The sequence below is a fragment of the Urocitellus parryii genome, chromosome 12 (assembly GCF_045843805.1).
Source record: "Urocitellus parryii isolate mUroPar1 chromosome 12, mUroPar1.hap1, whole genome shotgun sequence".
Taxonomy (NCBI): domain Eukaryota; kingdom Metazoa; phylum Chordata; class Mammalia; order Rodentia; family Sciuridae; genus Urocitellus; species Urocitellus parryii.
Window position 1 is genome coordinate 98,905,590 of NC_135542.1, and position 14,730 is coordinate 98,920,319.

General features: G+C 35.8%; 1 protein-coding gene across 4 annotated transcripts in view; it reads left to right on the forward strand.

The window, feature by feature from the left end:
• Positions 1-14,730, forward strand: part of Ctnna2 (catenin alpha 2) — a 954,264-nt gene that overhangs the window by 727,330 nt on the left and 212,204 nt on the right. For all 4 annotated transcript variants that reach the window (XM_026396077.1, XM_026396076.2, XM_026396078.2 and 1 more), the window contains one exon: positions 6,555-6,707. In XM_026396077.1, the coding sequence (XP_026251862.1) occupies positions 6,555-6,707 (153 nt within the window). The remainder of the gene's footprint in view (positions 1-6,554; positions 6,708-14,730) is intronic.

The following is a 14,730-nucleotide window of genomic DNA, read 5'->3' on the forward strand; positions in this document are numbered from 1 at the left end:
TTTTATATCATAGTAGTGAGAAAGTTAACTTGATTATTTTTAACAGGATTTTTTCTAAGCATCAAGTGACAGGGTAGATGTTCAAACGGTCAGACCTTTGTTAAATATCATTAGCCCAGTATAGAATTGTGGATTCACTTTCACTTCCGAAAGTTAAGATGGTACTAGATTTCTTAGACACAGAGCCAGTTCTGCCTAAAAGATTGGCATGCAGAAAGCTTCCATCGCAGAAAGGTTCAGCAAAGAAAGACAGCTTTCATCCTTCAGGAGAAGTAGGGTTGATTAGTACTAGCTGCCTGGAGCACTGTGCTGAGAAGGGTTATGAAGTAGTATTTGAGCTCAGCATAAAAGAATGCTGTAATTGATTAATCATATCTAGTGTGGCATAGAAAGGAAAAATTGTAGCATGCTTGACATTCCTGTCCTTGTTCCTAGTTTCTGATCTTGTTCCTTAAGAAGAATCCCTCACCAATTTAGCAATGTTTTAAAATTTATTTTATTTTGGTTCTGGGGGATTGAACCCAGGGGCACTTTACCACTGAGCTACATCCCTGGTCCTTTTTTAATTTTCACTCTGGGTCTTGCTAAGTTGCCAAGAGCCTCACAAAGTTGCATCCTCCTGCTTTAGCTTCACAAGTAGCTGGGATTATAGGCATGTGCCACTACTTCAGATAGGTTTTTTTTTTTTTAATGTATCATTTTTACTTTTTCCACCTTCCAATCCATGCTTGAATCATTGAATTAGTGATCTGCTAGACTACTGGGTTCGTTCTTGTTGTTTTGTTGACAGAATCTCACTGTATTTAAAATACCCAGGTTATCCTCACACTTGTGATCCTCGTACTTCAACCTCCTGAGTAGCTGGGGCTACAGGTGTGTGCTGCAGTGCTCATCTAAATTTATTCTTTATTTATTGTTTGCTTGTTTGCTGTTATATGTATTTGGGGAAATTCCTTATTTCATGAGTCTTTGTATAAGAAGATAAAATGGGCAGAACATTTGCTTTCATAAAAATGTTTTTCTCCCAGTACCTCCTTCCTACATCTTTGCTACTTGCTGTAAACATGTGACCCAGAGTCTGTCCCAATATTTCATCTGCCTAAGACTTTGAATCAGAAGTTGTTGACTCAAAGAAACAGGGTGCCTTACAATTTCAGAATTCTGTTGATTATGTGAAGAACTAAAGGGACCATTTTCTTTTCCTACTTCTATTAGCCAAAATTTATTTCTACTGCATGAGACTGTGAACTTGATAGGTAGAATAGGGCTTCTAAGGAAGTGTTCATCAAACTTTATTGAGCAGAGGAATCAACTAGGTATCTTATTTGAGTGGGATCTTGGGTTAGCATTTTAATAAGCTCCCAGGAAATAGCAGTGAGGCTAACCTGTGACTTACACTTTAAGTAGAAAGGATCTAGAGAAAGAAAGGCAGGTTGAAAGGCAGAATTGGCAGAGAAAGGAACACCAACAGCAAAACTCTGTTTCAGGGTATTCTAGTTAAAATCAGGGAAGCCAAGTACTATAATAAAACCAACATGTTCAAAGGCTCTGACAAAATAAAATTGCATTTCTTATTCATGTAACAATACGGGGCAGTAACAGGATATTGGGTAGTTCTCCTTCATGCATTCTGGAGCCCAGGTTGATTGTGGGCAGATCTCAAGTCACCTTCATTCCACCCAGAGAGAAATAGGAAAGAATATGGAGACATATACACAAGACATGTTTACTTAAAAAAATATTAGAAAATAAAATATATATAAAAAATCCAAACCCAATAACGTGTAGCTTATTGAATTAGTATTATACAAATGTTCTTGTAATCCAAGAAATAGAATTCTGCCAACTTCTCTAGAAGCTCTCTCTACCACCAAACACAGACACAGCCCCTATGTCCCTCAAAAAGGAAAGTATCCTGGCTTTTAGAATAATCACTTTATTATATTTCTTTGTATTTATATTTATATTTATATTTCTTTGTATTTATATTTCTCATCCAAATGCATATCTTTAGATGCATTTAACCTGCATTGTGGGATATGTCTCTTAGTCTCTCAGAATCTCTTGTATGCCCTTCCATTCCTTTCTTTGGCTAATGATCCATATGCCATGGAGCCTAGGTTGTTTGCAAGTTTTCTGATTTGGGTTTTTCTGATTTGATGTGCAATTCTGTATGCTACTCTATCCTCTGTATTTTCTGCATATCGCCAAAAGCATCCAGGTTTCAAATTTCATCCCTTTGACAAGATCATATTGGGGATTGTGCCATTTTTGTAGAAGGCATATTCTGATCATCCCATTTTTGTGAAGTTTTCAACCAATAACATCCATTGCTTAGATTTATTATTTCATTGGGGATTGCAAAATTGTGATTTTCTAATTTTATCTTTTTTTCACATATTGGAAAGAATAAGTTCATAAACAAATCTTTTCCTCATTATCCAAAATTCCCATGTAGACAGGAAAGTCAGGACATGTTCTTGATGCTTTCAAGATAAATGACATGGATTTTTGTCACTTGTCATCTTCTGAAGGTGACCAATTAATTTTTCTCTCTTTTTCTTCTTTAGTCATTATAAACTCATGAATTAAATCATATTTGGTGAGTTTTAATCCACTGAAAATTTAACCTTTTGTAAAGCCCCTCTTTGGCTTGTGGGAGTCCCTTGGTTGTTTTCACAAGACCCTAGAATTCTGATAGCTCTTTGCTATTTGATGTGACAAGCTAGCTCAGGGTTTCTTGTGTATTCCCAGCCTCCAAGTACCTGGAATCAGCCATTTCTCCAGGAAGCTCTGGTTTCTCAGTGTGTAAAATTGTACTTTGAAATGTTCATCACTACTAGGCTGGCCACTGTTGGCAGGCTGTTTCATTGGACAAAACTGAGAAAGAGTCTGCAAGTGTTTTCAATTTTAAAATCCCATGTATTCAAATGTTGGCAAGATGTGGAGAGAAAGAAAGCCTTCAACACTCTCGGTGGGAATGTAAATTGGTAGAGTCATTATAGAACACAATATGGAGGTTCCTCAAAAAATTAAGAATAGAACTACTATTTAATTCAGCAATCCCACTTCTAGGTATATATCTGGAAGAAATTAAATCAGTATCTTAGATATCTTCACTCCGTGGTTCACTGCAGCATATTCTCTTATATTCTATTCTCTTTCTCCTCCCATTTTTACAGTGTTGTAATGTCTTCATTACATCGTCATAGTGTACAGACATTCCATACTGAACTCTTGAATTTAGCCATTATTTATTCTTAGTTCTTTAAATAAGTGTATATCTAATGCTTACTGCCAATTCTTGTGTTGAAATTTTTTCTGGTTATTTTGAATCTTAAAATTCATTCTCTAATGCATTCCCCCAGAAAGGCTCATGGGAACAACATCCTCTGGGTTCTTGCATGATATTTTTTTTTTTTTCTGTGCTTTATGTCCTTTAAAGGCAGTTTTGCCAGCTATAAAATTCTTCGCTCTCATTTTCTTTCCTTGAGTATCTTAAATACAGTACTCTATTTGCTTTTGACATAAAGCAATTGCTGGGCCAAAAAATATGATGTTATTTAATTCTCCTTTATAAAACATAAGTCTCTATTCACTAAACTTCATAAGGATTATTTCTGCCCCCTCCCCATTTTCTTTAGAATCCAGTAGCTTTATTGGAATATATCTTGGCTAATAGTTATGAGTCATTCTTCTTGAGTACATATGTTATTTCAGAATGTAATATTTTCACTGTGTATAGTGGCACATGCCTGTAATAGCAGCAACTCGAAAGCTGATGCAGGAGGATCACAAGTTTGAGGTCAGCCTGAACAATTTAGTGAGACCCTTTCTCAAAATAAAAAGGACTGGGGATTTGGATCCATGGTAAAATATACCTAGGTTCAATTCCCAGTACTGCAAGAAAAAAAAAATGTAATATTTAAATGTTTTTAAATTTAAAAGATATCATTTTATCTGAGAAATAATTATGTCATGTCTTTCAAGTATAATGTAATTTTATAGAAGTGCAATATATTTGAAGTGATTAAATCAAGCTAATTATTATCTCCACTATCTTACATACTGAGTTTTTCTGTTTCTATGGTGAGAATATTGAAAATCTACTATTTTTGCAGTTTTGTAGTATATGACACATTATTAAAATGTGGTTTTCAATGTATACATGTGCTCAGGAAAGTTTTCATTGGTTGTAATTGTTAGTTTGTTCTGATTTTTTGTTTTTATTTTCTTCTTCAGGGACCCCTGATAGCCATATATTGAATTTTCTTTGCCTGTCTTTAAGATTTGTCAACCTTTCTGTTCTTTGTTTGTTTGTTTTTCATTTCTTTTGGATTTATTTATATTTTCTCCTTTATTTATCTTAAGCCAATTGTGGCTATTTATTTGTTTTTGTTCAAACTTTTTAAAAATGATTATTCATTCATTCATAATTCTTCCTTGAGTTTTAAGACCTATTCTCAGTGTTTCTTTCTGTGATTTATGTTGTTCATTTGTACATCTTTTCATTACAGTTCTTTAATTAAAAGGTCAGTCTGGACAATTTAGTGAGAACCTTTCTTAAAATAAAAAGGGCTGGGGATATGGCTCCATGGTAAAACATACCTGGGTCCAATTCTTTAATTAATTTGAATAGTTACAGTTTTTAGTCTATTTTATGGGCATTTTAATAGATTATTCCATTTTGTAGGTATGCTTTCAACGTGTATAGGGAAATGATATTTCTTATTCTCATTTTTCTTATAACTTTGTATGAAATTTAACCTTGGTTTTTAATTTGCTTACATTTGTGAACATAATATTTTTGAAAGTTTAAGATGTACTAAGCTTGATGTACTTGCTGTTCTAGCATCACAGAGCTCTCACTTCTATTATTTTTGTATGGAGAGTAAAAAATAAGGTGGCTTGATTGGGGAGATGTGCTCATACCCCTACTTGATAATTTTTTTTCTTTGTTTTCTCTGCCAAGTCCGTTTCATATAATATATTATATAAAATTATATATATGGCTGTTGATGGACCTTTATTTTATTCACTTATTTATATGCGGTGCTGAGACTTGAACCCAGAGCCTCATATATGCTAGGCAAGCACTCTACCACAGAGCCACTGAGCCACAACTCCAATCCTCAAGTTCATTTCTGATTCCACTTCCAATATGAGTCCTGCCTCAGAAGACAGCCAGGGCAGCTTAGTTTCAATTGTTTGGGTCTCTGTCTCTTTCAAGACTTCTCACTGTAGGTTGTCCCTTGTCACCCTATGATTGTAGGTAAGTTTTCTAACTTGCCTAAGTACCAGCTTGTTTATTTGTCAAACTGCTTAAGAATATTCCCTATGTTATAGTGTTAGTGTAGGAATCAATGATATAATCTGTAGTGCTCTTAACTGAGTGTTTGGCATAGCACATATACCCTAAAAAAATATGAGCTCACCAATAACAAACATTATTCCTAGGCAGTAGTATAATACATTTTATCAAAGGAGTAACTATGTAAGATTAACTCTACATGGGCTTTATTATATTTTATACGATGAATTGTCACATTTAGTTCAGAGTTAAACTAAACCATCTTATGCACAAACATATCTATACCTGATGATAATTAATATAAAAGGAATTTAAGTTTATTCATAGTTTTCCTTCTGAACAATAATATATATATATATATATATATATATATATATATATATATATAACCTTATCAAAGATTTACCTGCATAAACCTGGATAGGTATATTTGTTTGGAAAACATACATATTGTTTACCATTTTCTCTTTGCTTATTTTTAATTGTATTTCACATACATTCAGATATTTATGAGTGAAATAGCATCAAGATGATTGTTTAGGACAGTTTTATTTAATTTTCATGCAACTGCCCTGCTTCTTATTTTAACAATGTGGGAATGATGTATAATTATGCGTTGTTGGAAGATTTGGGTTTGTTTATACTTATTACCTTGAAGAACTATTGTGGGTTTTTCTTTCTGGAGCATAGCAACTATATCACCATAGCATCTGGGCAGAAACACTTTTTGAGATTGCTAGATGTTTCCTGTTTCTACTCCTGTGAAGCACAAAAGCTGGGTCTAGAAAGGGCAGGAGACTGCATTGTGGTAAAGGATTAGGAGTGGCTTCAAGGTTCAGTTCTTCATCCAAATTTCTTCCCACTGGCTGGTTGATGGCTACCTTGCTCCTTTTCTAAGAAGTCTGAGTTCTTGAACTATATGTGTTATGATTTCAGACTTTATTGGGTCAATTCACACATGGACATCCATCCACCATCATTGTGTTTTTCTTTGATGCCATAAGCACTGGGAAAATTAAAAAGAAAAAGTTGGAACATTATTTATTTAATTTGTTTATTTTTATGTAGTCCTAAGGATGGAACCCAGTGTCTCACATGTGCTAGGCTAGCGCTCTGCCACCTAGCAACATCCCCAGCCCTGGAACATTATTTACATAGTAATGAGATGGACAATAGTTTAGGGGAAAAAAAATCAAAATTCTGTCCCTTAATTGTATATCTTTTGTTTTTGTTTTAAATGTAGCTTCGGAAAGCAGTGATGGATCACATATCTGATTCTTTCTTGGAAACCAATGTCCCTTTGCTGGTTCTCATTGAAGCTGCAAAGAGTGGGAATGAAAAGGAAGTGAAGGAATATGCCCAGGTTTTCCGTGAACATGCCAACAAGCTGGTGGAGGTAAGTCCGGAGAGCTCGTGGACTGGAGTTGATTGACATGTGGTACATATGATATAAAGTTGAACTCTATATGTGCCTTGGGGATTTTCAATAGACAGATCTTCTACAGTTTTCTTATAAAAATAACATACCAAAAATTTGGTTTCCTTTACCTTCTGATTACTATACCCCTTTCCAAGGACATAGATTATTAGTAATCTCACCCCCCCTGTAGCTCATAACTCTAATGTTGCTGTGAAACATATGTGACAATTTTCCTGAACAATAGGTAGAGGTGGAAACTGAAGGTGAAGGACTCTCCCAAATGCTGAATGCCTGGTTTGATTTGAAGGAGAATTCAAACTGCCAAATGGAGGCAGGGCACGCTGTTCCTATTTCTTCCTCCTTATTTCCCTCTCCACACCGAGAAGTGAAGCCGATTAGCTGGCCCCTACTGTGACTATGTGGGGAAAAAAACAAAGAAACAAACAAACCCAAAACCCAGTTCTCTCAAATAGATGTTTGGATTCTTGGCAAAAGATCTTGGGGCAGAACTAGTGCTAGTTCAGGGTCAGAAGTATATTTTATGTGTTTGGGAAATCTGTGGGAGTTGCTTCTTAAAAGCAAAATTGTACTGTGTCAAAGAGTCAAAAGAATATCATACAAGGCAAATGATAACTAGGCTGCTTGTATTTAGAAGCTGAATGCCAAGAGCTTGGTACAGGTGGGATTAGTGATGTGAGGCTCAATAGAAAATAGAGATGTTAAACAGCAAAATGTGTGTGTGACCAAAAAAAAGAGACAAGGAGGGGTGGGGAGCCTGGCAAATCTAGGGAATGATTTTAAGACCAGGTTAAAACTTCTACAGGTTCGGAGTACTTGGCACTATCACTATCTCTCTGGTGAATCTCACTTTGATTCATAATAAAATAAAATCACTCAAAATGATAATTTGCATTCAAGTTGAAATGAAAATAAATTTCTCTTGTTTTCTTTGGGTAGCAAAGTTCAGTTCTTAATAATGCATTTCATTAAATATAAAATCCTCTCTGTTTTTCTTGGAATGGGTTATTAGGGTGGGTGCTCTATTTAGTTGTACCCCAAACACCTGCTGAATTTGCTCTAGCTAATCCAGCACTGCTGGTGCTGGTGCAGCTGAAGACACCCAGCCCACAGGAAGGCTTACATCAAACCCAGAGTTCTACACCAAGTCCCTTGGTCCCCAGGACCAGGTTGACTGGTCCCAGGTGACATCAGTGGGAATTTCTATGTGGCAATTTTAATCCACAGTAATGGAGCCCCCTGAATTTCCTACCATAACCCAATATCTCAGAATAGCCTGCCTAGAGCTTAATATAGGTGGATACTTATAATATCAAGAGTCTTTCTGGCTCTTTCTCCATCCATAAGGCAAGCATTCCATCACATTTCACATTCTGCCAACATGATTCAGACATTCACTTGTCTATTGGAAAACCCAGAGCCTTTCCCAAGGATGACCTTGAAAGCTTTGACCACTTCCATGTTTTGAGAAGAAGAAGGTACAGAAAGAGCAGGTTGGGGTCAGGGGAGAGAGGAGGATAAGGAAAAAAAAAAGTAATGCCAAATGACAAAGTAATAATTATTCACATGTAATAAAATAATATTAGCTGATCAATATACCATATACCATCTCATCTATAGAATTACCTTTTTATAAAACAATTGCAGAAATTATAGAAGTGCTAATAAGTGGTGTGTTATAGGCACTGTGGAAAAGAAAACAAAGAACTTTCAATTTTGTGATAAGCATCTACTTTCATTATCATCAGTGAATTTCTGAAACTCTCTGGGTAGCCTTAGTCACATATTTGAAATTCTAACTTGATGCTCTGTACAGAAATACAAGGCCAGGGTCAAAGAGCCACCTCTTGTTCTCATTCTCCCTTCTCCTGCAGTAGACCCTGGTCACACCCACTGCTTTCCTTATTCCATTTCTAGGCCCTACTAGTAGTAAGTGAATCCAGCCACTGGGGGTGATCTTGGATTCTCACCTTGTGGCAGAAGCAGAAATCTCAGGTCAGCCAGAGCCCACATTCAAGAAAATTGTCCCTTTCAGTTCTTGGTTTCATTGCATCATTTTGGAATGTCCCCATGTCCAAGGAAAGGCAGGAACTAGTGTGTGAACTGGGTTCTGTTTGGCCCAAGAGTTTATGTTCTTCAAATAGGTTCTGCATTGCTGGTGCAATATATGCCAAAAACTTGGAAATTCTGGGATAAGTGTGTTACCCTTTTTCTACCTTTGAAAAGTGTTTTTGTGGACTTGGGTACCATTCTGAGGTTTTTTTTTTTTTATGACAGTTTCTGTGTCTATAATATGAAAAATGTGCATGATGTATTGACTTTATATCCATTGGCCTTGATTCATTTACTTATTAATTCTAAAAGCTTGCCTTTTAAACAGTCTTCAGATTTTCAAATTATGAAAGCATCATTTCTCCTTTGTAAATCCTTATATCCTGCTTTTGCCTTTCTTTATTGTACTAGCTAAGGCCTCCAGTACAATATTGTGTAAATAGAAATTTTTCTTTTCAGATCTTAGTGAGAAAATTTCACTATTTTACCATTAATTATATGATTTTCTCCAGATTTATTGCAGACAAGTTAGTTATATTACTCATTGGCTAGGAGGGTTTGTTTGTTTGTTTTTGTTTTTAAGTTTTGAGTAAATGTAGAATTGTCTCAACATCTTTCTATATTTTTGAAGATAATAAGTTTTCTTAATTCTTCACAGTTATTAGTATCAAAGTCATGCTTTTCCTCAAAAAATAATTTGGAATTATTCCTTCTTTCTATTTTTTGCAAGTGAATGTGTGAATCTGGAATTATTTATTTATTTTTTTAAATATCTGGAGGTCTTCACTAATAAAGCAAAGAGAGCCTGGAGATTTATTTGAAGAAAGGTGTAAAAACATAAGACTATTTAAATTTTTTATTTCTTTGGGGGTCAACTTTGTTTTATACCAGGAATTTTTCATTTTTATTTAATTTTCTAATGTAAGTCAGAAAATTGCCTATACTAACCTAATACTTTTTATTTAATGTGTAGAGATCTGTGTTTCTATTTCTTTCTTTTACTCTTCACATTGCTAAATGGTGTCTTTTCTCTTTTCTTGATTAGTTTTTCAAGTGGTTTATAAATTTATTCATATTATCTAAAAAATGAGCTTTCATTTTTGCAGATTTTATCTTCTATTTTATTTATTTCTGTTCTTATCTTTACATTTCTTTCTTCTGCTTTGTCCCAGTATAACTTGCTGTTCATTTTCTAAATTATTGAAATGGATGATCACATCATTGATTTTTATTTTGCCTTCTTTATTTTAGTAATAAATGCATTTAAGTCTATCAATTTCATGCTTAAGTCTGGTTATTTTCTACTGACCTAATTTTTAGCTCACTCATCCATCTGTGTTCAATATAGTTGAAACCTATCTATTGAGTTCTGCTTTTTTTTTTTTCCCAAGAATTTCTAGTTGGTATTTCTCCTCATCCTTCTGAAATAATTCCAGTTCTCTAGCAGAATTCATTGTCAATTATCTCCTTTAAATATATTAATCACATTTATTTAAAAATAATTAATCTTCCCTCATCTCCAGCATCCTGCTAACTCAGATAAATACTCTTAGCCTGAGCCTGTACATATGACCTCTTCTTTAAAACAAGGATTTCAGGGTCCCTTAAGGCCCTAACCACCCCACATGTGACATCCATTTCCTGCTTATTCAAAGCAAAATAGAGAGAAAATGAAGCAGTAAAGAATGCCCTTCTGGCTTTTCCTCCTTTTCTATGGCCACAGGACCCTGTCACAGAGGGTTTCCCCACCTTAGCCAAAGAACTCCAATATTTAGATAAAAGTGTTTCTGTTTTGTGCTGGCCACAAGAGAGGGAAAAGCCCACATCCCCAGAGTTGCCCTGGATTGCCTCGACCCCTCGCCAGCAAAGGAAACATGACACAGGATTCTTCCTTCAGCAGTTTATTCAGGCCTTTGTTTTGACATGTCTTTTAGCTTGTTTCTCTCTCTACTCCCGTGTGCCCCAGCCTTAATAAAGCAGATAAAGCCCCAATGCACAACTGCCACGTGGACTTTTCTCATAGGGTGCCAAGTCACAGCGTGCCAACTCATTCTGATAAGGAGTTGTTTGTCACAGACTACAGAGGAAACCAGCGCCATCTTGTAATGGCGGCCACAGTACACAGAAATGGCTCACCACACTGGATGCTGGTGGTAAGAGTGCATCACATCCACCAAGAGGGCATGAACACATATTTTACTCATAACAAGGGACTTTTAGGGGCAGCAGACAGCTAGCATCCACTCCAGTGCTTGATGGTTTGATCAAAGAGAATGAGTGCCTTTGTTTTTTGTCATGTTAGGGTGTGAGACTGTGGTGTGGATTTCCACATGGGAACTAGGATATAAATAGTTTGAATTTCCCTAGTGTCAACCCCTACCTGATGTGGACTTTACTTTGTTCTTGTCCATTTGGAGGTCAAGAGGGGGAAAAAAATGGAAAGGTGGCACTTAAAAACTGTCAGCAAATATTCAAAGTGGAGTAAGACAGTTAGTTAATAATACCTGTCCTATTTCACTGATGACTGAAATGTGCCATGATGTATATGACTGAATTTGTGCTTGCTTAAGTAAACTATTGTGGGACTCTATGAGGCTTTCAAAATGGAGACAGACTTTATTACACTGAGTTTATTATTTGATATCTCATGATTGTATTGTTGATTTTTAAAATTTTTAATTTGTTTTAATTATTTATACATGACAGTACAATGCATTTATGCACTTCAATATATCATACCTAGATGGGTTATAATTTCTCATTTTTCTGAGTGTACTTGTTGTAGAATCATATTGGTCCTGCAGTCCCATATATACATAAAGTAATAATGTCTGTTTCATTCTATTATCCTTCCTGTCCCCACATCCCCTCCCTTCACTTCCCTCTGCCTAATCTAAGATAAAGCTATTCTTCTCCAGTGCCCCCCACCTTATTATGAATTAGCATCCAAATATTAGAGAAAACATTTGGCCTTTGGTTTTTCTGGATTCGCTTATTTCACTTAGCATGATATTCTCCAATTCATCCATTTACTGGCAGATGCCATAATTTAATTCTTCCTTAAAGCTGAGTAATAGTCCATTGAATATATATACCACATTTTCTTTATCCATTCATTTACTGAAGTACACCTAGGTTGGCTCCATAGTTTAGCTATTGTGAATTGAGTTGCTATAAACATTGATGTGGCTGCGTTACTGTAGTATGCTTATTTTAAGTCCTTTGGGTATAAACCAAGGAGTGGGATAGCTGGGTCCAATGGTGGTTCCATTCCAAGTTTTCTGAGGAATCTCCACACTGCTTTCCATAGTGGTTGTACCAATTTGCAGTCCCACCAGCAATGTATGAATGTACCTTTTTCCCACATCCTCGCCAACATTTATTGTTGCCTGTAATCTTTTTTTTCAAGTTATTTGTGTGGTTGTAACAGCATAATATTTATTAACAACCTTTCTTTATCGGAATCCCCAAAATCAATCTTGTATTTTCCATCTTCACCCAAATCCTGGCTCACACCATGGTAATACTGTGAGTCAGAAGATAAATTGGTATAGATTTTGTGTTTAACTTTCAGATGACAGGACTAGGGAAGTAATAGACCAGATTTTCTAAAAGCATGGGCTATGGTGCCAGGTCCCCTGACTTAGGGTCTGGATCTATTATATATTAGCTGTTTGAACATGAACAACTTTGTGCCTTTAAATGATGTATCATAATAGGGCTTATTTTGAGAACAGAATGGGTCAATACAGCAAAGTGAAGGTCTGATGTTGCCTGTGTTCTTGATGATTGCTATTATGACAGGAGTGTCATGAAATCTTAGTGTAGTTTTATTTGCATTTCTCTAATTGCTAGAGTATTATTTATTTTTAATATACCAGCAATATTTAATAATTTAATTTTTAATGGATACATCATAATTCTACAGGATTATGAAGTCCAGCATCATGTTTCAATACATGAATGCATTGTGTAATGATCAAATCAAGGTAATTAACACATTCATCACATCAAACATGTATCTTTGTGTGTGTGTGGGGGGGAGAATTCGAAATCCTCATTTCACTGTTTTGAAATGTATATATGTTTTAGTCAGCTTTTTCGATGCTGTGACTAAAGGATCTGACCAGAACAACTATATAGGAGGCAAAGTTTGAGGTCTCATGGTTTCAGAAGTCTTAGTCCATAGAAGGCCAGCTCCATTTCTCAGGGCTTGAGGTGAGGCTAAAACATCATAGTGGAGTGTGTGGCAGAGGGAAGCAGCTCATATCATGATGATCAAGAAGCAGAGAGAGAGACAGAGACTCTATTCTCCAGATACAAATATGCACCCAAAGCCATGCCCCAATTCGCACCTCCTCCAGCCACACCCTCCCACTTCAGTTAAACCCATCCAGGATTAACTAGCTGATTAGGCTAAGACTATAACCCAATCATTTCTCCTCCAGACTTTCTTGCATTGTCCCACATGTGAGCTTTCAGGGGACACCTCATATCCAAACCATAATATTATGTCACCCTACTGTGCAATAGAGCACTAGAACTTTTTTTTTTTTAACTATAATTTTGTACCCATTGAAGGTTCTCCAATCTTTGGAATGAATGGCAAATATTTGTAGGGAAGAATACGGAAGGTCTGGATGTTTTCTCTCAAAAAGGTTCACCTTATCCTGCGTAGGATAACAGAGAGGCAAAACATTTCAATCCAATCAATTAAATACTGAAGTGAGTTTGTAGGTTTTTTTAATGTATAGTTTACCTTTCTTTTACCACAGTCCTACAGAATAATCTTTTAGGGTTTTTTGGATAGTATCAGAGATATTATACCTCATTTATAAATCAGGAATTCCAGACCTAGGAGATTACTGAAAACTCTTAAGACTATCTTCTCCTCTCAACAGCTACCTTCCTTCTGATTTCTTGGTTTCTCATTATTTTTTCCCTTCCTTTCCTTTCTTTTCCTGCTTTCTCTTTGTTTATTTATTTTGAAGTAATGGACACTGAACTTAGGGTACTCTACCACTGAGTCCCAATCCATGTTCTTTTTATTTTTATTTTGAGACAGTGTTGTGTTTCGTTGCTGAAGGTCTTAATAAGTTGCCCAGGCTGGCCTTGAATCTGAGATCCTCCTGCTTCAGCCTCCTGAGTAGCTGGGATTACAGGTGTGCACCACTATGCCCAGCTTTGTTTCTCTTTAAACACTAAAAATGAACACATCCTTGGAGGATGAGTGGAGTGACATATGGAACACTAGTTTCCTCTCAAGGAGCATCTCTTATGAATATAGTCTAAAGTTTTGACTTCTTGCATGGAAATGGAAGGCGATCCTCAGGGTTATACAAAATGTCATATAAGAGGAATGGAGGGGTAAGACAAGATAATACAAATGGAAGAAATGATTTACAGTAAAAGGGGTAGAGAGAGAAAAGGGGAGGGGGGGAGGGGAGGGAAGGGGAGGGGAGGGGGGATAGTAGAGAATAGGACAGACAGCAGAATACATCAGACACTAGAAAGGCAATATGTCAATCAATGGAAGGGTAACTGATGTGATACAGCAATTTGTATACGGGGTAAAAGGGGGAGTTCATAATCCACTTGAATCAAACCGTGTAATATGATGTATTAAGAACTATGTAATGTTATGAACGACCAATAAAAAATAAATAAATAAATAAATAAAAAAAATAAAAAAAAAAGAGAAAAAAAAAAAAATAAAGTTTTGACTTCTGACAGCTCTCTGGTGCTTTCCAGAAAGTTATTTTTACTGTGTATTTGTAGTTCTCAGCAGAAGAGGGTGTCTCTTGTTGATGATTCCATTATGTCTAGAAGTGGAAATCCCTGAGAGAGCTGACTGAAATGTTTGTACGGTTTCTTTCTTTTTTTTTCTTTTTAATGTTTTTGTTAATATTTATAGGCAGAGATCTATTTA